General features: G+C 40.1%; 1 protein-coding gene across 1 annotated transcript in view; it reads right to left on the bottom strand.

Annotated features, from left to right (window-relative positions):
• The window catches only part of LOC139713528 (sushi, von Willebrand factor type A, EGF and pentraxin domain-containing protein 1-like), a 54,821-nt gene extending 30,524 nt beyond the window's left edge, over window positions 1-24,297 (bottom strand). Inside the window, exons 1-25 of the mRNA XM_071625255.1 lie at window positions 24,201-24,297; window positions 22,877-23,062; window positions 21,677-21,862; window positions 20,921-21,106; window positions 19,995-20,180; window positions 19,120-19,305; window positions 18,672-18,857; window positions 17,765-17,950; window positions 9,841-10,026; window positions 8,966-9,151; window positions 8,518-8,703; window positions 8,071-8,256; window positions 7,191-7,376; window positions 6,753-6,938; window positions 6,306-6,491; window positions 5,425-5,610; window positions 4,978-5,163; window positions 4,531-4,716; window positions 3,922-4,107; window positions 3,474-3,659; window positions 2,865-3,050; window positions 2,418-2,603; window positions 1,458-1,643; window positions 572-757; window positions 163-302 (exon numbers count right to left, since the gene is read on the bottom strand). Coding sequence (XP_071481356.1) covers window positions 163-302; window positions 572-757; window positions 1,458-1,643; window positions 2,418-2,603; window positions 2,865-3,050; window positions 3,474-3,659; window positions 3,922-4,107; window positions 4,531-4,716; window positions 4,978-5,163; window positions 5,425-5,610; window positions 6,306-6,491; window positions 6,753-6,938; window positions 7,191-7,376; window positions 8,071-8,256; window positions 8,518-8,703; window positions 8,966-9,151; window positions 9,841-10,026; window positions 17,765-17,950; window positions 18,672-18,857; window positions 19,120-19,305; window positions 19,995-20,180; window positions 20,921-21,106; window positions 21,677-21,862; window positions 22,877-23,062; window positions 24,201-24,297 — 4,515 coding nt within the window. The remainder of the gene's footprint in view (window positions 1-162; window positions 303-571; window positions 758-1,457; window positions 1,644-2,417; window positions 2,604-2,864; window positions 3,051-3,473; window positions 3,660-3,921; window positions 4,108-4,530; window positions 4,717-4,977; window positions 5,164-5,424; window positions 5,611-6,305; window positions 6,492-6,752; window positions 6,939-7,190; window positions 7,377-8,070; window positions 8,257-8,517; window positions 8,704-8,965; window positions 9,152-9,840; window positions 10,027-17,764; window positions 17,951-18,671; window positions 18,858-19,119; window positions 19,306-19,994; window positions 20,181-20,920; window positions 21,107-21,676; window positions 21,863-22,876; window positions 23,063-24,200) is intronic.
• Between the last annotated feature and the right edge of the window lie 262 nt (window positions 24,298-24,559).

Raw genomic sequence — 24,559 nt, 5'->3', positions numbered from 1 at the left:
CCTCCTCTGTTCCGATCTAAAAAACAACAACAACAACAACAAACAAAAACAAACAAACAAACAAAAGGAAAGGAAAAAACGTCAGCAAAACAAAGATGGAAAAGGCTCCGCCTTACTTTCACAAAACGGGAGGTTTAACTCGCCGGAAGCCGGACACGTTACACTGGAGTCTCCGGTAAGGTTGAAACCAACAGCACAGCTAAACTCGCACGATGAGTTGTAAGTGATCATAGAACCTGTGTTACAGTTTTCGTCCACACTCTCAAGTTGTGATGGGAGTTGAGGTACGGTGCAATTCACAACTACAAATAAGGACAAAATGTACTAATGTCAGGCTTACCACTGAAGCTTATCACTCTAAACAAATAACATTGTTGTCTAGAATGTAGGAATAAGCAACCTTTCAAGTACAGCATTCTGTTGTTCGTTTGTTACCTTTTACAAAATAACAAATCAACACAGACACACAAACACACACACACACACACAAACACACACTCACAACAGAACAAAACAGATGAAAAGAAAAAGAAATGACAAGAACACAAATGTTTACCAGGCCCCGCCTTACTTTTACAAATTGGAAGGTTTAACTCGCCGGAAGCCGGACACGTTACTCTGGAGTCTTCGGTAAGGTTGAAACCAACAGCACAGCTAAACTCGCACGATGAGTTGTAAGTGATGATATAACCTGTGTTACAGCTTTCGTCCACACTCTCAAGTTGTGATGGGAGTTGAGGCACGGTGCAGTTCACAACTGCAAATGAAAACAAATGTCTTGATGATTAGTTTACACTAGAGGTAATCACTTATCACTCGAAACGAAACAACATATTGTTTATAATGTGGCAATGAACAAACTTTCAAGTATGTAAGTTTGTTGTTCCTCTGCTCTCCTCTGAAAATAGAAATAAGAACAGAAAAACACATAAACGATGACACACGAACACAACAGAACAAAAGAGATGAAAATACAAAGAAACGACAAAAATACAAATGTATAACAAACCCCGCCTTACTTTCACAAGACGGAAGCTTTAGCTCCCCGGACGCAGGACAAGTTACTCTGAAGTCTCCGGTAAGGTTGAAACCAACAGCACAGCTAAACTCGCACGATGAGTTGTAAGTGATGATAGAACCTGTGTTACAGCTTTCGTCCACACTCTCAAGTTGTGATGGGAGTTGAGGCACGGTACAGTTCACAACTACAAATTAAGACAAAATGTACTAATGTCAGGCTTACCACTGTAGCTTATCACTTATCACTCGAAAGAAACAACATTATTGTTTAGAATGTAGGAATAAGCAACCTTTCAAGTATAGCATTCTGTTGTTCCTCTGTTCCCTTCTAAACGATAAGAAATCAACAAACACACATACACACTCACAACAGAACAAAACAGATGAAAAGAAAAACAAATGACAAGAACACAAATGTATACCAGGCCCCGCCTTACTTTCACAAGACGGAAGCTTTAACTCGTCGGAAGCCGGACACGTTACTCTGGAGTCTCCGGTAAGGTTGAAACCAACAGCACAGCTAAACTCGCACGATGAGTTGTAAGAGATGATAGAACCTGTGTTACAGCTTTCGTCCACACTCTCAAGTTGTGATGGGAGTTGAGGCACGGTGCAGTTCACAACTGCAAATGAAAACAAATGTCTTGATGATTAGTTTACACTAGAGGTAATCACTTATCACTCGAAACGAAACAACATATTGTTTATAATATGATTAGTTTACAATGTGATTAGTTTACACTAGAGGTAATCACTTATCACTCGAAACGAAACAACACATTGTTTACAATGTGACAATGAGCAAACTTTCAAGTATGTAAGTTTGTTGTTCCTCTGCTCTCCTCTGAAAATAAGAATAACAACAGCAAAACACATAAACGATGACACACGAACACAACAGAACAAAAGAGATGAAAATACAAAGAAACGACAAAAATACAAATGTATAACAGACCCCGCCTTACTTTCACAAGACGGAAGATTTAACTCGCTGGAAGCCGGACACGTTACACTGGAGTCTCCGGTAAGGTTGAAACCAACAGCACAGCTAAACTCGCACGATGAGTTGTAAGTGATGATAGAACCTGTGTTACAGCTTTCGTCCACACTCTCAAGTTGTGATGGGAGTTGAGGTACGGTGCAATTCACAACTACAAATTAAAACAAATAATTCACTTAAGTAATGATTATAGGCCAATCGCTGCAACTTATTCGTTAATGCCCTTGAAACAACGCAAACAACAAATTTTCTACTAGCAAAAAACAACTTTTACGTAATTTTGTTGTTCCTCTGTCTCTCTTGATAAAAAAAAAAACCTCATAAACACAACAGAACAAAACAGATGAAAATACAAAGAAACGACAAAAACATAACTGCATAACAGGCCCCGCCTTACTTTCACAAGAGGGAAGGTTTAACTCGCCGGACGCCGGACAAGTTACTCTGAAGTCTCCGGTAAGGTTGAAACCAACAGCACAGCTAAACTCGCACGATGAGTTGTAAGTGATGATATAACCTGTGTTACAGCTTTCGTCCACACTCTCAAGTTGTGATGGGAGTTGAGGCACGGTGCAGTTCACAACTGCAAATGAAAACAAATGCCTTGATGATTAGTTTACACTAGAGGTAATCACTTATCATTCGAAACGAAACAACACATTGTTTACAATGTGGCAATGAACAAACTTTCAAGTATGTAAGTCTGTTGTTCCTCTGCTCTGCCCTGAAAATAAAAATAACAACAGCAAAACACATAAACGATAACACACAAACACAACAGAACAAAAGAGATGAAAACACAAAGAAACGACAAAACATAAATGTATGACAGACCCCGCCTTACTTTCACAAGACGGAAGCTTTAACTCGCCGGAAGCCGGACACGTTACACTGGAGTCTCCGGTAAGGTTGAAACCAACAGCACAGCTAAACTCGCACGATGAGTTGTAAGTGATCATATAACCTGTGTTACAGCTTTCGTCCACACTCTCAAGTTGTGATGGGAGTTGAGGCACGGTACAGTTCACAACTACAAATTAAAACAAATAGTTCACTTAAGTAATGCTTATAGGCCAATCGCTGCAACTTATCCATTAATGCCCTTGAAACAACGCAAACAACAAATTTTCTACTAGCAAAAAACAACTTTTATGTAATTTTGTTGTTCCTCTGTCTCTCTTGATAAAAAAACCCTCATAAACACAACAGAACAAAACAGACGAAAATACAAAGAAACGACAAAAACATAAATGCATAACAGGCCCCGCATTACTTTCACAAGATGGAAGGTTTAACTTCCAAGTATGTAAGTCTGTTGTTCCTCTGCTCTCCCCTGAAAATAAAAATAACAACAGCAAAACACATAAACGATAACACACGAACACAACAGAACAAAAGAGATGAAAATACAAAGAAACGACAAAACATAAATGTATAACAGACCCCGCCTTACTTTCACAAGACGGAAGATTTAACTCGCCGGAAGCCGGACACGTTACTCTGGAGTCTCCGGTAAGGTTGAAACCAACAGCACAGCTAAACTCGCACGATGAGTTGTAAGAGATGATAGAACCTGTGTTACAGCTTTCGTCCACACTCTCAAGTTGTGATGGGAGTTGAGGCACGGTGCAGTTCACAACTGCAAATGGAATCAAAAGCCTTGATGATTAGTTTACACTGGAGGTAATCACCTATCACTCGAAACGAAAGAACACATTGTTTACAATGTGGCAATGAACAAACTTTCAAGTATGTAAGTCTGTTGTTCCTCTGCTCTCCTCTGAAAATAAAAATAACAACAGCAAAACGCATAAACGATAACACACGAACACAACAGAACAAAATAGATGAAAATACAAAGAAACGACAAAAACATAAATGTATAACAGACCCCGCCTTACTTTCACAAGACGGAAGATTTAACTCGCCGGAAGCCGGACACGTTACTCTGGAGTCTCCGGTAAGGTTGAAACCAACAGCACAGCTAAACTCGCACGATGAGTTGTAAGTGATGATAGAACCTGTGTTACAGCTTTCGTCCACACTCTCAAGTTGTGATGGGAGTTGAGGTACGGTGCAATTCACAACTACAAATTAAAACAAATAATTCACTTAAGTAATGATTATAGGCCAATCGCTGCAACTTATCCATTAATGCCCTTGAAACAACGCAAACAACAAATTTTCTACTAGCAAAAAACAACTTTTATGTAATTTTGTTGTTCCTCTGTCTCTCTTGATAAAAAAACCCTCATAAACACAACAGAACAAAACAGATGAAAATACAAAGAAACGACAAAAACATAAATGCATAACAGGCCCCGCATTACTTTCACAAGATGGAAGGTTTAACTTCCAAGTATGTAAGTCTGTTGTTCCTCTGCTCTCCCCTGAAAATAAAAATAACAACAGCAAAACACATAAACGATAACACACGAACACAACAGAACAAAATAGATGAAAATACAAAGAAACGACAAAACATAAATGTATAACAGACCCCGCCTTACTTTCACAAAACGGAAGATTTAACTCGCCGGAAGCCGGACACGTTACACTGGAGTCTCCGGTAAGGTTGAAACCAACAGCACAGCTAAACTCGCACGATGAGTTGTAAGTGATGATAGAACCTGTGTTACAGCTTTCGTCCACACTCTCAAGTTGTGATGGGAGTTGAGGCACGGTGCAGTTCACAACTGCAAATGAAAACAAATGCCTTGATGATTAGTTTACACTAGAGGTAATCACTTATCATTCGAAACGAAACAACACATTGTTTACAATGTGGCAATGAACAAACTTTCAAGTATGTAAGTCTGTTGTTCCTCTGCTCTCCTCTGAAAATAAAAATAACAACAGCGAAACACATAAACGATAACACACGAACACAACAGAACAAAATAGATGAAAATACAAAGAAACGACAAAACATAAATGTATAACAGACCCCGCCTTACTTTCACAAAACGGAAGATTTAACTCGCCGGAAGCCGGACACGTTACACTGGAGTCTCCGGTAAGGTTGAAACCAACAGCACAGCTAAACTCGCACGATGAGTTGTAAGTGATGATAGAACCTGTGTTACAGCTTTCGTCCACACTCTCAAGTTGTGATGGGAGTTGAGGCACGGTGCAGTTCACAACTGCAAATGAAAACAAATGCCTTGATGATTAGTTTACACTAGAGGTAATCACTTATCATTCGAAACGAAACAACACATTGTTTACAATGTGGCAATGAACAAACTTTCAAGTATGTAAGTCTGTTGTTCCTCTGCTCTCCCCTGAAAATAAAAATAACAACAGCAAAACACATAAACGATAACACACGAACACAACAGAACAAAATAGATGAAAATACAAAGAAACGACAAAACATAAATGTATAACAGACCCCGCCTTACTTTCACAAGACGGAAGATTTAACTCGCCGGAAGCCGGACACGTTACTCTGGAGTCTCCGGTAAGGTTGAAACCAACAGCACAGCTAAACTCGCACGATGAGTTGTAAGTGATCATAGAACCTGTGTTACAGCTTTCGTCCACACTCTCAAGTTGTGATGGGAGTTGAGGCACGGTGCAGTTCACAACTGCAAATGAAAACAAATGCCTTGATGATTAGTTTACACTGGAGGTAATCACTTATCACTCGAAACGAAACAACACATTGTTTACAATGTGGCAATGAACAAACTTTCAAGTATGTAAGCCTGTTGTTCCTCTGCTCTCCTCTGAAAATAAAAATAACAACAGCAAAACACATAAACGATAACACACGAACACAACAGAACAAAAGAGATGAAAATACAAAGAAACGACAAAAACATAAATGTATAACAGACCCCGCCTTACTTTCACAAGACGGAAGATTTAACTCCCCGGACGCCGGACAAGTTACTCTGAAGTCTCCGGTAAGGTTGAAACCAACAGCACAGCTAAACTCGCACGATGAGTTGTAAGTGATGATAGAACCTGTGTTACAGCTTTCGTCCACACTCTCAAGTTGTGATGGGAGTTGAGGTACGGTGCAATTCACAACTACAAATTAAAACAAATAATTCACTTAAGTAATGATTATAGGCCAATCGCTGCAACTTATTCGTTAATGCACTTGAAACAACGCAAACAACAAATTTTCTACTAGCAAAAAACAACTTTTACGTAATTTTGTTGTTCCTCTGTCTCTCTTGATAAAAAAAAAAAACCTCATAAACACAACAGAACAAAACAGATGAAAATACAAAGAAACGACAAAAACATAAATGCATAACAGGCCCCGCCTTACTTTCACAAGACGGAAGATTTAACTCGCCGGAAGCCGGACACGTTACACTGGAGTCTCCGGTAAGGTTGAAACCAACAGCACAGCTAAACTCGCACGATGAGTTGTAAGTGATGATATAACCTGTGTTACAGCTTTCGTCCACACTCTCAAGTTGTGATGGGAGTTGAGGCACGGTGCAGTTCACAACTGCAAATGAAAACAAATGCCTTGATGATTAGTTTACACTAGAGGTAATCACTTATCATTCGAAACGAAACAACACATTGTTTACAATGTGGCAATGAACAAACTTTCAAGTATGTAAGTCTGTTGTTCCTCTGCTCTCCCCTGAAAATAAAAATAACAACAGCAAAACACACAAACGATAACACACGAACACAACAGAACAAAAGAGATGAAAATACAAAGAAACGACAAAACATAAATGTATAACAGACCCCGCCTTACTTTCACAAGACGGAAGCTTTAACTCGTCGGAAGCCGGACACGTTACACTGGAGTCTCCGGTAAGGTTGAAACCAACAGCACAGCTAAACTCGCACGATGAGTTGTAAGAGATGATAGAACCTGTGTTACAGCTTTCGTCCACACTCTCAAGTTGTGATGGGAGTTGAGGCACGGTGCAGTTCACAACTACAAATTAAGACAAAATGTACTAATGTCAGGCTTACCACTGTAGCTTATCACTTATCACTCGAAAGAAACAACATTATTGTTTAGAATGTAGGAATAAGCAACCTTTCAAGTATAGCATTCTGTTGTTCCTCTGTTCCCTTCTAAACGATAAGAAATCAACAAACACACATACACACTCACAACAGAACAAAACAGATGAAAAGAAAAAGAAATGACAAGAACAGAAATGTATACCAGGCCCCGCCTTACTTTCACAAAACGGAAGATTTAACTCGCCCGAAGCCGGACACGTTACTCTGGAGTCTCCGGTAAGGTTGAAACCAACAGCACAGCTAAACTCGCACGATGAGTTGTAAGTGATGATAGAACCTGTGTTACAGCTTTCGTCCACACTCTCAAGTTGTGATGGGAGTTGAGGCACGGTGCAGTTCACAACTGCAAATGAAAACAAATGCCTTGATGATTAGTTTACACTGGAGGTAATCACTTATCACTCGAAACGAAACAACACATTGTTTACAATGTGGCAATGAACAAACTTTCAAGTATGTAAGCCTGTTGTTCCTCTGCTCTCCTCTGAAAATAAAAATAACAACAGCAAAACACATAAACGATAACACACGAACACAACAGAACAAAAGAGATGAAAATACAAAGAAACGACAAAAACATAAATGTATAACAGACCCCGCCTTACTTTCACAAGACGGAAGATTTAACTCCCCGGACGCCGGACAAGTTACTCTGAAGTCTCCGGTAAGGTTGAAACCAACAGCACAGCTAAACTCGCACGATGAGTTGTAAGTGATGATAGAACCTGTGTTACAGCTTTCGTCCACACTCTCAAGTTGTGATGGGAGTTGAGGTACGGTGCAATTCACAACTACAAATTAAAACAAATAATTCACTTAAGTAATGATTATAGGCCAATCGCTGCAACTTATTCGTTAATGCACTTGAAACAACGCAAACAACAAATTTTCTACTAGCAAAAAACAACTTTTACGTAATTTTGTTGTTCCTCTGTCTCTCTTGATAAAAAAAAAAACCTCATAAACACAACAGAACAAAACAGATGAAAATACAAAGAAACGACAAAAACATAAATGCATAACAGGCCCCGCCTTACTTTCACAAGAGGGAAGGTTTAACTCGCCGGACGCCGGACAAGTTACTCTGAAGTCTCCGGTAAGGTTGAAACCAACAGCACAGCTAAACTCGCACGATGAGTTGTAAGTGATGATAGAACCTGTGTTACAGCTTTCGTCCACACTCTCAAGTTGTGATGGGAGTTGAGGCACGGTGCAGTTCACAACTACAAATGAAAACAAATGCCTTGATGATTAGTTTACACTAGAGGTAATCACTTATCATTCGAAACGAAACAACACATTGTTTACAATGTGGCAATGAACAAACTTTCAAGTATGTAAGTCTGTTGTTCCTCTGCTCTCCCCTGAAAATAAAAATAACAACAGCAAAACACATAAACGATAACACACGAACACAACAGAACAAAAGAGATGAAAATACAAAGAAACGACAAAACATAAATGTATAACAGACCCCGCCTTACTTTCACAAGACGGAAGCTTTAACTCGTCGGAAGCCGGACACGTTACACTGGAGTCTCCGGTAAGGTTGAAACCAACAGCACAGCTAAACTCGCACGATGAGTTGTAAGAGATGATAGAACCTGTGTTACAGCTTTCGTCCACACTCTCAAGTTGTGATGGGAGTTGAGGCACGGTGCAGTTCACAACTGCAAATGGAATCAAAAGCCTTGATGATTAGTTTACACTGGAGGTAATCACTTATCACTCGAAACGAAACAACACATTGTTTACAATGTGGCAATGAACAAACTTTCAAGTATGTAAGTCTGTTGTTCCTCTGCTCTCCTCTGAAAATAAAAATAACAACAGCAAAACGCATAAACGATAACACACGAACACAACAGAACAAAATAGATGAAAATACAAAGAAACGACAAAAACATAAATGTATAACAGACCCCGCCTTACTTTCACAAGACGGAAGCTTTAGCTCCCCGGACGCAGGACATGTTACTCTGGAGTCTCCGGTAAGGTTGAAACCAACAGCACAGCTAAACTCGCACGATGAGTTGTAAGTGATCATAGAACCTGTGTTACAGCTTTCGTCCACACTCTCAAGTTGTGATGGGAGTTGAGGTACGGTGCAATTCACAACTACAAATTAAAACAAATAATTCACTTAAGTAATGCTTATAGGCCAATCGCTGCAACTTATCCATTAATGCCCTTGAAACAACGCAAACAACAAATTTTCTACTAGCAAAAAACAACTTTTACGTAATTTTGTTGTTCCTCTGTCTCTCTTGATAAAAAAAAACCTCATAAACACAACAGAACAAAACAGACGAAAATACAAAGAAACGACAAAAACATAAATGCATAACAGGCCCCGCATTACTTTCACAAGATGGAAGGTTTAACTCGCCGGACGCCGGACAAGTTACACTGGAGTCTCCGGTAAGGTTGAAACCAACAGCACAGCTAAACTCGCAGGATGAGTTGTAAGTGATCATATAACCTGTGTTACAGTTTTCGTCCACACTCTCAAGTTGTGACGAGAGTTGAGGCACGGTGCAGTTCACAACTACAAATTAAGACAAAATGTACTAATGTCAGGCTTACCACTGTAGCTTATCACTTACGACATGAAACAAACAACATTGTCTAGAATGTAGGAATAAGCAAGCTTTCGAGTACAGCATTCTGTTGTTCCTCTGTTCCCTTTTATAAAATTAGAAATCAACACACACACACACACACACACACACACACACAACAGAACAAAGCAGATGAAAAGAAAAAGATACAACGGCAATACAAATGAATTACAGGCCCCGCCTTACTTTCACAAGACGGAAGCTTTAACTCGCCGGAAGCCGGACACGTTACTCTGGAGTCTCCGGTAAGGTTGAAACCAACAGCACAGCTAAACTCGCACGATGAGTTGTAAGTGATGATAGAACCTGTGTTACAGCTTTCGTCCACACTCTCAAGTTGTGATGGGAGTTGAGGCACGGTACAGTTCACAACTACAAATTAAGACAAAATGTACTAATGTCAGGCTTACCACTGTAGCTTATCACTTATCACTCGAAAGAAACAACATTATTGTTTAGAATGTAGGAATAAGCAACCTTTCAAGTATAGCATTCTGTTGTTCCTCTGTTCCCTTCTAAACGATAAGAAATCAACAAACACACATACACACTCACAACAGAACAAAACAGATGAAAAGAAAAAGAAATGACAAGAACACAAATGTATACCAGGCCCCGCCTTACTTTCACAAAACGGAAGATTTAACTCGCCCGAAGCCGGACATGTTACTCTGGAGTCTCCGGTAAGGTTGAAACCAACAGCACAGCTAAACTCGCACGATGAGTTGTAAGTGATGATCATAGGCGTACCCAGGATTTTTTAGAGGGGGGTGTTCAGTGGCGTACCGTGGGTCAAGACATTGGGGGGGGGGGGCGCACCTCATGGAAGCAACATCAGAATTGCATAACTGTACAATTAAATGCGAGCAAGTGGAGCGAGCGAGCTTGAAAATTTTGACATTTTACAGTCCCCAAACTGCCGTTTGTAGCTATATATAATAAAATATGTATATATTATATGTATTTGCTTTGGAAATTAAGGGGGTTGCACCGGGTGCAACTGCTGGCAGTTGCTGGCAGTAACATCAGGAGAATGGCATAACGATTAAATGCGAGCGAGCGAAGCGAGCGAGCTTGAAAATTTTGACATTTTAAGTCCCAAAACTGCCGTTTGTAGCTATATTTTTTCGCTTTAGAAATTAAGGGGAGGGGGCGCACTGCTGGTAATTACTGACAGCAACATCAGGAGGATTGCATAACGATTAAATGCGAGCGAGCGAAGCGAGCGAGCTCGAAAATTTTGACATTTTACAGTCCCAAAACTGCCGTTTGTAGCTATATTTTTTCGCCTTAGAAATTAAGGGGAGGGGGCGCACCGGGCGCAACTGCTGGCAATTACTGACAGCAACATCAGGAGAATTGCATAACGATTAAATGCGAGCGAGCAAAGCGAGCGAGCTTGAAAATTTTGACATTTTACAGTCCCCAAACTGCCGTTTGTAGCTATATTTTTTCGCTTTAGAAATTAAGGGGAGGGGGCGCACCGGGCGCAACTGCTGGCAATTACTGACAGTAACATCATTAGAATTTCATAACGATTAAATGCGAGCGAGCGAAGCAAGCGAGCTTGAAAATTTTGACATTTTAAAGTCCCCAAACTGCCGTTTGTAGCTATATATAATGAAATATGTATATATTATATGTATTTGCTTTGGAAATTAAGGGGGTTGCACCGGGTGCAACTGCTGGCAGTTGCTGGCAGTAACATCAGGAGAATGGCATAACGATTAAATGCGAGCGAGCGAAGCGAGCGAGCTTGAAAATTTTGACATTTTACAGTCCCAAAACTGCCGTTTGTAGCTATATTTTTTCGCTTTAGAAATTAAGGGGAGGGGGCGCACCGGGCGCAACTGCTGGCAATTACTGACAGCAACATCAGGAGAATTGCATAACGATTAAATGCGAGCGAGCAAAGCGAGCGAGCTTGAAAATTTTGACATTTTACAGTCCCCAAACTGCCGTTTGTAGCTATATTTTTTCGCTTTAGAAATTAAGGGGAGGGGGCGCACCGGGCGCAACTGCTGGCAATTACTGACAGTAACATCATTAGAATTTCATAACGATTAAATGCGAGCGAGCGAAGCAAGCGAGCTTGAAAATTTTGACATTTTAAAGTCCCAAAACTGCCGTTTGTAGCTATATTTTTTTTCGCTTTGGAAATTAAGGGGAGGGGGGCGCACCGGGCGCAACTGCTGGCAATTACTGACAGCAACATCAGGAGAATTGCATAACGATTAAATGCGAGCGAGCAAAGCGAGCGAGCTTGAAAATTTTGACATTTTACAGTCCCCAAACTGCCGTTTGTAGCTATATTTTTTCGCTTTAGAAATTAAGGGGAGGGTGCGCACCGGGCGCAACTACTGGCAATTACTGTCAGCAACATTAGGAGAATTGCATAACGATTAAATGCGAGCGAGCGAAGCAAGCGAGCTTGAAAATTTTGACATTTTACAGTCCTCAAACTGCCGTTTGTAGCTATATTTTGTCGCTTTAGAAATTAAGGGGAGGGGGCGCACCGGGCGCAACTGCTGGCAATTACTGACAGTAACATCATTAGAATTGCATAACGATTAAATGCGAGCGAGCGAAGCAAGCGAGCATGAAAATTTTGACATTTTACAGTCCCCAAACTGCCGTTTGTAGCTATATTTTTTCGCTTTGGAAATTAAGGGGAGGGGGCGCACCGGGCGCAACTGCTGGCAATTACTGACAGCAACATCAGGAGAATTGCATAACGATTAAATGCGAGCGAGCGAAGCGAGCGAGCTTGAAATTTTTGGCATTTTACAGTTTCCAAACTGCCGTTTGTAGCTATATTTTTTCGCTTTGGAAATTCGGGGGGGGGGCGCACCGGGCGCCACTACTGGCAATTACTGGCAGTAACATCAGGAGAATGGCAAATAACGGTTAAATGCGAGCGAGCGAAGCGAGCCAGCTTGAAAATTTTGACATTTTACCGTCCAAAAACTGTCGTTTGTAGCTACATGTATATTTTTTTCGCATTGGAGGGAGGGGGCGCCCGGTGCGCCCCCTGGATCCGCCACTGGTAGTCAAGGGTGTCGGTTTATGTTCATGATTGGGGGAGGTATGACCAGCGAGGGGGCGTCGAAGTGACCAAGCGGGAGAAGGATGTCCAAAATCTGCACTTTATATAGAGCATCCCCTAATTTGTTTGTGTTTGTGAGTGTATGTGTTTCATATAGATGGAAAAGTTAGGAAATAGCCAAGGTCAAGTCTTATTATTGGCAATGCAAGGCATTTTGATATAGACTAGTATAACTATGTAAAGCAACACTGCAAAATCAATGATCAAGCTTTGATAGCAAATGCGTACAACCTATCAAACATTGCGCAACATTGCAGCGACTCTTTTTGCCATTCCGATATTCTGAGTACACTGCGCACATCCTGCTTGTATTCAAAATGCCAACCAGGAATCACGCTGAATCACAATCTTTTGTCGTCTCCGGGCTTTTTGAACAATGTTATACCTCTTTAATTATATGGTTAAAAGAAATCTTAGAAAAATATTTTTTTTTCTTGATCATCCTTTCATGTCGATTTCAAAAGCAGTTTACTAACCTTTGAATTACCATTTTCGTAGGTTTTTTTTTCTTTTTTTTAATCAGCGGATGGGGGGGGGGGGGGGGGGCACGTGCCCCCCCCCCCCCCCATGCCCCCGTAGTTACGCCACTGTTCCTAGACCTAGATATCTAATGAATTTTAGGCGCAATAAAGTCATCCAACCACAATTTGTATACTAAGACTCACACTCAGTTATTTTTCAGTTTTAACTTTCAGTCATTGAAAAAATTCATATTTACTATTACTAAAGATTACCAAGTCCATGTGCTATTACTAATTACATCGAGTAGCAAGTAACTTGCTACTCCCAGAGCTTCCAGAGCTTGCTGCTTCCAGTAGGCTACTATACTGACTGTACTTAGTATAGTCAGTGGCGTATCTAGGGAAAACGGCGCCCGTGGCAAGCGCGAAAATTGCGCCCCTAATTTCTGAAAAAGTGTTCAACTCCAACCCCATCCCGGTAGGGACTTTAAAAAAAAGTCCTCATGATATGCTTTTTGAAGCACTTAAGAGGGGTCTTTTGAGGGTGATTTAAATGTAAATAGGCAACCCTAAATTTTGATATATTTTGGCGAGCGAGCGCAGCAAGCGAGCCGAAAATTTTTATATTTCAGCTTTATACATAACTCTTGTCATTTTTGGTTATCAAATCTTCGAATTACAATTCTAATCATAGTGACGGCCTTATAGATAACGATTTGTACCAACAGTGTCCAACCCCATCCCGGTAGGGACTTAAAAAAGTTCACATGATGTGCTTTTTCAAGCACTTATAGAAGGGGTCTTTTGAGGGTGTTTTAAATGTAATAGATATTGAAGAATTTTGGCGAGCGAGTGCAGCGAGCGAGCCGAAAATTTTTGTATTTCAGCTTACAAAACATGGAATTCTTGTCATTTTTGGTTATTAAATCTTCGAATGACAATTCTAATCAAGATATAGTGACGGCCTTATAGATAACGATTTATACCAACAGTGTTCAACCCCAATCCTATCCCGGTAGGGACTTAAAAAAAGTCCACTTGATATGCTTTTTCAAGCACTTAAAAGTTTTTTTTTTTGAGGGTGATATAAAATCTGATAAATTTTGATAAATTTTGGCGAGCGAGCGCAGCGAGCGAGCCGACAGTTTTCGTATTTCACCTTACAAAACATGGAATTCTTGTCATTTTTTGGTTATTAAATCTTACAATTCTAATCAAGATATAGTGACAGCTTCATAGATAACGATTTATGCCAACAAACTAAGGACTTGGAAAAATACTCTGAATTACTACGAGTGAGTGAGCCGAAATTTTTATATTTCCACGTCATCATTACGTTTTGTTCTTATTTTTTTTTTGATAAATTTTGGCGAGCGGGTGCAGCGAGCGAGCCGAAAATCTGTATATTTCAGCGTTACAAAACATGGAATTCACGGAATTCATGTTTTGTTTTTATCTTGTTTGATTTGGTTTTCTGCTCCCCCCCCCCCCCCAATTCTCCTTCCCCCCGTCCGGGCGAGGTTTTTCTTCTTCTTCTTCTTCTTCTTCTTCTTTTCGTTTTTTTTTTTCACGTGCCCCCTTGCCCCCCCCCCCCCTAGATACGCCACTGTTGGTAGTTGATACTACTGACTTAGCATGCATTGTGCCTATAATAGGCTGCCGCGCAGCATGCATTGTTATACAAATGATGCACAGGATAGAGTGCGTTAGTGTAGGCGTAGTGCACTCGAGGGTATTTACAGTTGTGAAACATGCACGAGGCGAAGCCGAGTGCATGTTGCACTACATTGTAAATACCCGAGAGTGAGCTACGCCTACACTAACGCCACGAAATAATCCTGTGCATCATTTGTTTTATAAAATGGGTCGAAAATTCGAAAACTAACATCATTTTTCAGCGTTTTTCACGTACCTTTGTGGGTCAAGACGTCCGAAGATGTTCGTCCCAAACTTTTACGCACGTCGCACTCGCGGAAGTCCCGCACATACAGTACAGTGTGTATAAGTATAATGGGGGGTTGGGTTTCCGGACACCCGCATGAAAACTTACTTATTTTACATAGAATATGCACCCTTTACCTTAAAGACTTGATATAGACTCCTCATATAGGCCTACTAGACAACATACTCTGAAAACGGCGTGAGAATTAACCTGCTAAATCGTTGGATTTGCTCTTCAAAGTGACTCCATGTACGCGTCCGGTCCCATAACGCTTGGTCTACTGTACTGTACAAAGTGTACGTATAGTAGAGTATACGTACGTACGCCACATATGTTATGCACAAGGGAAGAACTAGACAGGCCGGCCGGCCGGCAGCCCGAACTAGAAGTTGTTTACAGGATTGACAGCGCGTACGCGTATGCATGCAATTCATCAAAGGAGCCGCCGCGCGCACAGACGATCGGCAATCTACCATAGGATTACAGGCAGTGCAGTTGTACTGAAGTAAAGGAAGGAGGTGTGTCTCATTTCAGCGCTTCCTATTGGCTACATTCTTGAACCCATTTTATAAACACACATAAAATTATGCATCATACACAATTTACGGTACCGAGTACGGTATAATACTGGTAAACGGTGAACATTATGCGCAATGTATCTTCGCGATTCGGTCAGAAAGCAAAGCAGGGATCGGGAATGTCTACTGTTTGCGCGTCAGCTTCGCGCGCGGTGCAGAACGTATTAAACACGTACTGTACACGAGTTCTTTATTGCGTATGATATTATGTAACTCCATAATGTATCATCATCCACACAAACATAAAAACAAGGAAGAGAGAGAGAAAAAAAATGAACGCAAAAGAAAGGAAAGGCGGAATTCAAAACGGAAATAAAAGCGGTAAAGACAGCTTTTGTTTCATTTGTCAACATCTACGCATTGCTGAAGAGGGGTGTTGAATAGCTCAAACACCTCCCTTCATAGGCGCCGGAAGTGGGGGGGCAGGGGGGGCGGCCGCCCCCCCCCCCCCCCCCCCCCCCCCCCAATCCAAAAAGTGGGGGGGCAAAACGCATTTTTGCCCCCCCAAAAAGCCCCCTCCAAAAAAAAAAAATTATAATAATGATAATAAAAATAAATGAATAAACAAAGAAAATAAAATAAATATGTATATATATGAATAAAAGGGAAAAAATATGGCTACAAACGGCAGCTTTTGGACTGTAAAATGTCAAAATTTTCAAGCTCGCTCGCATCCAGCAGTTGAGACCGATGCGCCTCCCCCTTATTTTCTAAAGCGAAAAACATTTATAGCTACGACGGCAGTTGTTGGACTCTAGAATGTCAAAATTTTCAAGCTTGCTCGCTTCGCTCGCTCGCATTGAATCGTTATGCCATTCTCCTAATGTTGCTGACAGTAATTGCCAGTAGTTGCGCCCGATGCCCCCACCCCTTAATTTCCAAAGCGAAAGATAAATATAGCTACAAACGGGAGTTTGGGGACTGTAAAATGTCAAAATTTTCAAGCTCGCTCGCTTCGCTCGCTCGCATTGAATCGTTATGCCATTTTCCTAATGTTGCTGCCAATAATTGCCAGCAGTTGCGCCCGATGCGCCCCCATTTATTTCAAAGCGAAATATGTAGCTACAATTAAAACTCCAGTTTTGGAACTGTAGAATATCAAAATTTTCAAGCTCGCTCACTTCGCTCGCTTGCATTTTATTGTTATGCCATTCACCTTATGTTGCTGACAGTATATAATTTGTCGATCGTTTCACTCCGTCATTCCATAATCCATGTAAGGGAAACTTACAATGTTCCTCAATGACTGCGTTGTTGAATGTATCACATTCCGTAATGTATAGTCCCATTATTGCTCACGCACTCACGCACAAGCATACAGACCGTCAAAATTACTTTATGGTTCCCCCCATGTTTCGACCCACCGTACGCCACTTTACATATATATATATATATATATATATATATATATATGTATATATATATATATGTATATATATATATATTTCTTATATATATAAATAATAGATGTGTGTGCGTGTGTGTGTGTGTGTGTGTGTGTGTGTATGTGTATATTGTGTAACATATGCATGGTCTAATCTTGAGCCCCCTCCAATGTTTGCCCCCCCAATCCAAAACTGCTTCCGGCGCGCCTGCCTCCCTTTTGCCCAAGGGGGGTGTTTGAACACCTTAAACACCCCCCTTTTGGCAAAGGGGGGTGTTTGAACACCCAAAACACCCCCCCTCGGTACGCCCTTGGTGATGATAGAACCTGTGTTACAGCTTTCGTCCACTCTCTCAAGTTGTGATGGAAGTTGAGGTACGGTGCAATTCACAACTACAAATTAAAACAAATAGTTCACTTAAGTAATGCTTATAGGCCAATCGCTGCAACTTATTATTTATTCACTTGAAACAATGCAAACAACAAATTTTCTACTAGCAAAAAACATCTTATACGTAATTTTGTTGTTACTTTCTCCCTCTCGATAAACAAAAATCCCACATAAACACAACAGAACAAAAGAGATGAAAATACAAAGAAGCGACAAAAATACAAATGTATACACAGATCCCGCCTTACTTTCACAAGATGGAAGGTTTAACTCGCCGGAAGCCGGACACGTTACGCTGGAGTCTCCGGTAAGGTTGAAACCAACAGCACAGCTAAACTCACACGATAAGTTGTAAGTGATGATAGAACCTGTGTTACAGCTTTCGTCCACACTCTCAAGTTGTGATGGGAGTTGAGGCACGGTGCAGTTCACAACTGCATATGAAAACAAATGCCTTGATGATTAGTTTACACTAGAGGTAATCACTTATCACTCGAAACGAAACAACACATTGTTTACAATGTGGCAATGAACAAACTTTCAAGTAAGTAAGTCTGCTGTTCCTCTGCTCTCCCCTGAAAATAAAAATAACAACAGCAAAGCACATAAACGATAACACACAAACACAACAGAACAAAAGAGATGAAAATACAAAGAAACGACAAAAACACAAATGAATTACAGGCCCCGCCTTACTTTCACAAGACGGAAGGTTTAACTCTCCGGAAGCCGGACACGTTACACTGGAGTCTCCGGTAAGGTTGAAACCAACAGCACAGCTAAACTTGCACGATGAGTTGTAAGTGATGATAGAACCTGTGTTACAGTTTTCGTCCACACTCTCAAGTTGTGACGAGAGTTGAGGCACGGTGCAGTTCACAACTACAAATTAAGACAAAATGTACTAATGTCAGGCTTACCACTGTAGCTTATCACTCACGACATGAAACAAACAACATTGTCTAGAATGTAGGAATAAGCAACCTTTCAAGTACAGCATTCTGTTGTTCCTCTGTTCCCTTTTATAAAATTAGAAATCAACACACACACACATACACATACACACACACAAACACACACACTCACAACAGAACAAAACACATGAAAGGAAAAAGATACGACGGAAATACAAATGAATTACAGGCCCCCTCTTACTTTCACAAAACGGAAGGTTTAACTCGCCGGAAGCCGGACACGTTACTCTGGAGTCTCCGGTAAGGTTGAAACCAACAGCACAGCTAAACTCGCACGATGAGTTGTAAGTAATGATAGAACCTGTGTTACAGCTTTCGTCCACACTCTCAAGTTGTGATGGGAGTTGAGGCACGGTGCAGTTCACAACTGCAAATGAAAACAAATGCCTTGATGATTAGTTTACACTGGAGGTAATCACTTATCACTCGAAACGAAACAACATATTGTTTATAATGTGGCAATGAACAAACTTTCAAGTATGTAAGTCTGTTGTTCCTCTGCTCTCCTCTGAAAATAAAAATAACAACAGCAAAGCACATAAACGATAACACACGAACACAACAGAACAAAAGAGATGAAAATACGAAGAAACGACAAAAATACAAATGTATAACAGACCCCGCCTTACTTTCACAAAACGGAAGGTTTAACTCGCCGGAAGCCGGACACGTTACACTGGAGTCTCCGGTAAGGTTGAAACCAACAGCACAGCTAAACTCGCACGATGAGTTGTAAGTGATGATAGAACCTGTGTTACAGCTTTCGTCCACACTCTCAAGTTGTGAAGGGAGTTGAGGCACGGTACAGTTCACAACTACAAATTATAAGACAAAATGTAATGTCAGGCTTATCACTGTAGCTTATCACTTTATCACTCGAAACAAACAACATTATTGTCTAGAATGTAGGAATAAGCAACCTTTCAAGTATAGCATTCTGTTGTTCCTCTGTTCCCTTCTAAAGGATAAGAAATCAACAAACACACACACACACACAACAAGACAAAACAGATGAAAAAAAGAAAGATATGACAAGAACACAAATGTATAACAAACCCCGCCTTACTTTCACAAAACGGAAGGTTTAACTCGCCGGAAGCCAGACATGTTACTCTGGAGTCTCCGGTAAGGTTGAAACCAACAGCACAGCTAAACTCGCACGATGAGTTGTAAGTGATGATAGAACCTGTGTTACAGTTTTCGTCTACACTCTCAAGTTGTGATGGGAGTTGAGGCACGGTACAGTTCACAACTACAAATTAAGACAAAATGTACTAATGTCAGGCTTACCACTGTAGCTTATCACTTATCACTCGAAAGAAACAACATTATTGTTTAGAATGTAGGAATAAGCAACCTTTCAAGTATAGCATTCTGTTGTTCCTCTGTTCCCTTCTAAACGATAAGAAATCAACAAACACACATACACACTCACAACAGAACAAAACAGATGAAAAGAAAAAGAAATGACAAGAACACAAATGTATACCAGGCCCCGCCTTACTTTCACAAAACGGAAGGTTTAACTCGCCGGAAGCCGGACACGTTACACTGGAGTCTCCGGTAAGGTTGAAACCAACAGCACAGCTAAACTCGCACGATGAGTTGTAAGTGATCATAGAACCTGTGTTACAGCTTTCGTCCACACTCTCAAGTTGTGATGGGAGTTGAGGCACGGTGCAGTTCACAACTACAAATCAAGACAAAATGTACTAATGCCATGCTTATCACTGTGTTGAGGTACGGTGCAATTCACAACTACAAATTAAAACAAATATTTTACTTAAGTAATGCTTATAGGCCAATCGCTGCAACTTGTCATTTATTCACTTGAAACAATGCAAACAACAAATTTTCTACTAGCAAAAAACAACTTTTACGTAATTTTGTTGTTCCTTTCTCCCTCTTGATAAAAAAATCCCACATAAACACAACAGAACAAAAGAGATGAAAATACAAAGAAACGACAAAAATACAAATGTATAACAAACCCCGCCTTACTTTCACAAGACGGAAGGTTTAACTCCCCGGACGCCAGACATGTTACTCTGGAGTCTCCGGTAAGGTTGAAACCAACAGCACAGCTAAACTCGCACGATGAGTTGTAAGTGATCATAGAACCTGTGTTACAGCTTTCGTCCACACTCTCAAGTTGTGATGGGAGTTGAGGTACGGTGCAATTCACAACTACAAATTAAAACAAATAGTTCACTTAAGTAATGCTTATAGGCCAATCGCTGCAACTTGTCATTTATTCACTTGAAACAATGCAAACAACAAATTTTCTACTAGCAAAAAACAACTTTTACGTAATTTTGTTGTTCCTTTCTCCCTCTTGATAAAAAAATCCCACATAAACACAACAGAACAAAAGAGATGAAAATACAAAGAAACGACAAAAATACAAATGTATAACAAACCCCGCCTTACTTTCACAAGACGGAAGATTTAACTCGCCGGAAGCCGGACACGTTACACTGGAGTCTCCGGTAAGGTTGAAACCAACAGCACAGCTAAACTCGCACGATGAGTTGTAAGTAATGATAGAGCCTGTGTTACAGTTTTCGTCCACACTCTCAAGTTGTGATGGGAGTTGAGGCACGGTGCAGTTCACAACTACAAATTAAAATAATTCCACTGATGTTAAATGTATACTATACCACTGGGAGCAGTGAATTTAAAAAAAAAATGTTAGATATATTACATGATGCATATGTGTAGGTCAGTTGTTTCGCAATACATCCTACCATAAATTATAAACATTTTGCAATAACGCCTAAGATATATGGAGATTATCACTATTTTTCTCACTACACCAAACTAAACTGTAGACGGTTCAGTCCAGAAACATTTTATCATAACTATTGTTTACATTTTGTTTGGTTTTTTACAATACTTAACATTGTTACACTGATTCTAATCTTTACATTGGTTGTTTCTATCTCTAACTCACATTTTAATACTATTTTGAAGCACTAAAGCTGGGTTTTCGTTTCATCTGCGAATGGTGAATAATGCCTTTAAGCTTATCACCGTGGCCTCGAGAAAAAAAAAAAACCAACAACAAATAAACACGAATAGATAATTAACGATGTGAGACAAATCGTCAAAATGGCGCGCAAGGATTTCTTTCCAGAGTTCATTTCATTTCACATGTAAGAAAACTTCAATGTTTTTTCCTCTTACTTTCACAGGACGGGAGAGTGAAAACACCAGAAGCCGGACATCTTGGTGACGCGTCTCCAATAAGATCATAACCAACAGCGCAGACAAAGTCGCAAGTTGAGTTGTAACTGATGAGTGCACCGGGACTGCAGTTATCATCTATACTCTCCAGTTGCGTTGGCAGCTCGGGAATGGAGCAGTTCACAACTCAAGAATGAAAGACAAAAGGTACAAACTCGAGCTTTACTTCAGGTGCTCAGATGTTCGGACAAAATATCAAACGGACAGAGTAATCAGTCATCGAAATATGACATTTTTACAACTAGAAAAACACTCTGAGAGCGCAGACCTCCGCCAAGCAGCTACTTTGCACCGATGATCTTGCTCTTCCATAGAGTTCAGTAATTTCCACCCATTATGCATGCTAAAAAAAAAAAAAAATCTCCCGATTTCCCTATAAGAAGGCTTCGTTACGTCATAAACCCTCAGCTGCGCGGCGCGCCTCGCCCTAGCAGAAACTAGAGCAATGAAAACCTCAAAAACGCGCAGCTTGAAATCCCAAGTTCATTGACCCTACCTGCCAAAATATCGAAAATCCTTCATAGAATCCGTAAAATTTTTCGCATCACTTCCAAAATTCTTTTCCTTGTGTCATTCTCAACCTTTCCTGTAAGTTTCATCCAAATCCATGCACAGCTTTTTGAGTTGTTTTGCACAAACAAACAAACAAACAAACGGTAATGAAAACATAACCTCCTCCCTTGGCAGAAGTAACTATAAAATGGAAACATTGTTATGAGGCTCAAATTTATGAAATTCTTCCGTCGAGATGTTTTCATTGCAACTGATTGACGAATTGCCATACATCGACGTAAATAGGCACTGAATTGATCAGTGTTTTAGTAGCAGCCATGATTAAAGAAATCATGGGCCTACATACTCGAGCAGGATTCGAACCTACGACCTCCTGATCTCCGGACAGGCGCCATCTCCACTAGATTGCTAATTGCTGTGAGGTGCTGTCCATAATTATGTAATCATCCTTGTAATAATGCAATCAACGTATCCTATTTACAATGCCAGATCAAGTAAACATCCTAGTACGCCTATATTGTATAACATACGTGCTCAATTATGTGCCATCTCTGGTCGACATTGGACTAATTCATTTCATCCAACAAAAAGAAAGAAAAAAAAGAGGTGAAATATATTGCTACTTACTTTCACAAGAGGGTAGTGTCAACTCGCCAGTTGAGGAACATGCTACGCTTGAGTTTCCCTTGAGGTTGTAACCAAGGGCACAGCCAAACTCGCACGTTGAAGGGTAACTGATGTAGAAACCAGAGTTGCACAGTTCATCCACACTCTTAAGGTAAGGTGGCAGGTCGGGTATGGTACAATTTACAGCTACAGGGAAAAAAAATTATTGGATGATAGATATAATTTATGTAATATATGTGTGATGAAAACCTAAAATGACATGAAAACGCTGATTATCAGAGTTCATAATCGTAATCAGAGTTCGATGCTAGCTTTTGCCCGGGACAAGGAACATTTCATATCGGCAGAGCAAAACTATAAATAAGGGGTGCTGTTCGTTATTCCGAAGTTTCGTTAATCCGAAACACACAAATTCCCTATACCTAGAGGTTCGTTAATCCGAAAATGAAAAAGGGTTCGTTAATTCGGACATCTGTGGCGTTATTCCGAAGGTTCGTTATTCCGAAGGTTCGTTAAATCGAAAATGAAATAGGGTTTGCTATTCCGAAGGCTCGTTTAGCTGAAAATGAAATAGGGTCCATTATTCCGAAGGTTCGTTAATGCCAAAATGAAATAGGGTTCGTTATTCCGAAGGTTCGTTGATCCGAAATGAAATAGGGTCCATAACGAACCTTCGAAATAACGTACCTTATTTCATTTTCGGATTAAGAATGAACCTTCGGAATAACAAACCTTATCAAATTTTCGGATTAACGAACCTTCGGAATAACGAACCTTCGGCCGAGAGAACCTTCGGAATAACGAACTGTAACCAACTATAAAATATGGTGAAATCTACCCACCCGATTGGAAATGTAAGAACATGAAAAATGCGAAATCTAATTTGCAAAAAAGAAAATATCTTAAAAATTAAAACCAAAAAGAAAATTATTTGAAGCCCTGATTATAGTAGGAAAATCTATGTATATGTATGTATATAACTAAAGCACATGCATGTATATTCATGTATAATGTATGTACCTATATTAGATAAGCTAAATGTAAAGAGGTTTTTGGTCATTATAATAAACTTCGATTGAAAGTCACAGCTTCACAGTGACAGCCATGTCATTCCTTACCTACATATAGGCGTATAGATCTTGGACCCCACGGAAGAACAGATTCATCATATGGGTCTGAAATGGGCAATCCATTATCATCATTGCCAATTTGTTTTCATTGTGTTTTGATACTTCAACCTTGATTTGTGTTATGTTCAACACGGTTTATTTTGTATAATGATATTACTGTTTCGGAAATAGAAATAAACAAACAACAAACAAACCTTCGCAATCAGAGCCAATCTCGACATAACCAGGGCAACATGCGTTAACTGTTGTTGTCACATTTAGTTCCAAGATGACAGGTTTCTTGAAATACATTATGCTGTGGGAAATAATATGCGTCGGTCCAAGTGAAAGAGATGATTTATTTTCAAAGGCAATTTATATAAATGTGTAAATACATCTTCACATATGATCTTTGCATTTAAATGTACATAATGAAATATCTATATCTACTGATGTACTTATTCAATGTCCTTATTACATGTTTAATGTGTACAATTTGACAAAAGCATCCTACTTCCTTGTGTACAAAATATACTTTAAATTACACCTTAGTAAATACTAACCCATATTATTT

Source organism: Diadema antillarum, unplaced genomic scaffold, assembly GCF_040938485.1.
Source record: "Diadema antillarum isolate AM-2024a unplaced genomic scaffold, OU_Dant_1.0 seq00001996_RagTag, whole genome shotgun sequence".
Classification (NCBI taxonomy): Eukaryota; Metazoa; Echinodermata; class Echinoidea; order Diadematoida; family Diadematidae; genus Diadema; species Diadema antillarum.
Note: the sequence above shows the minus strand (reverse complement) of the source record. Positions and strands in the feature narration are given on the sequence as shown.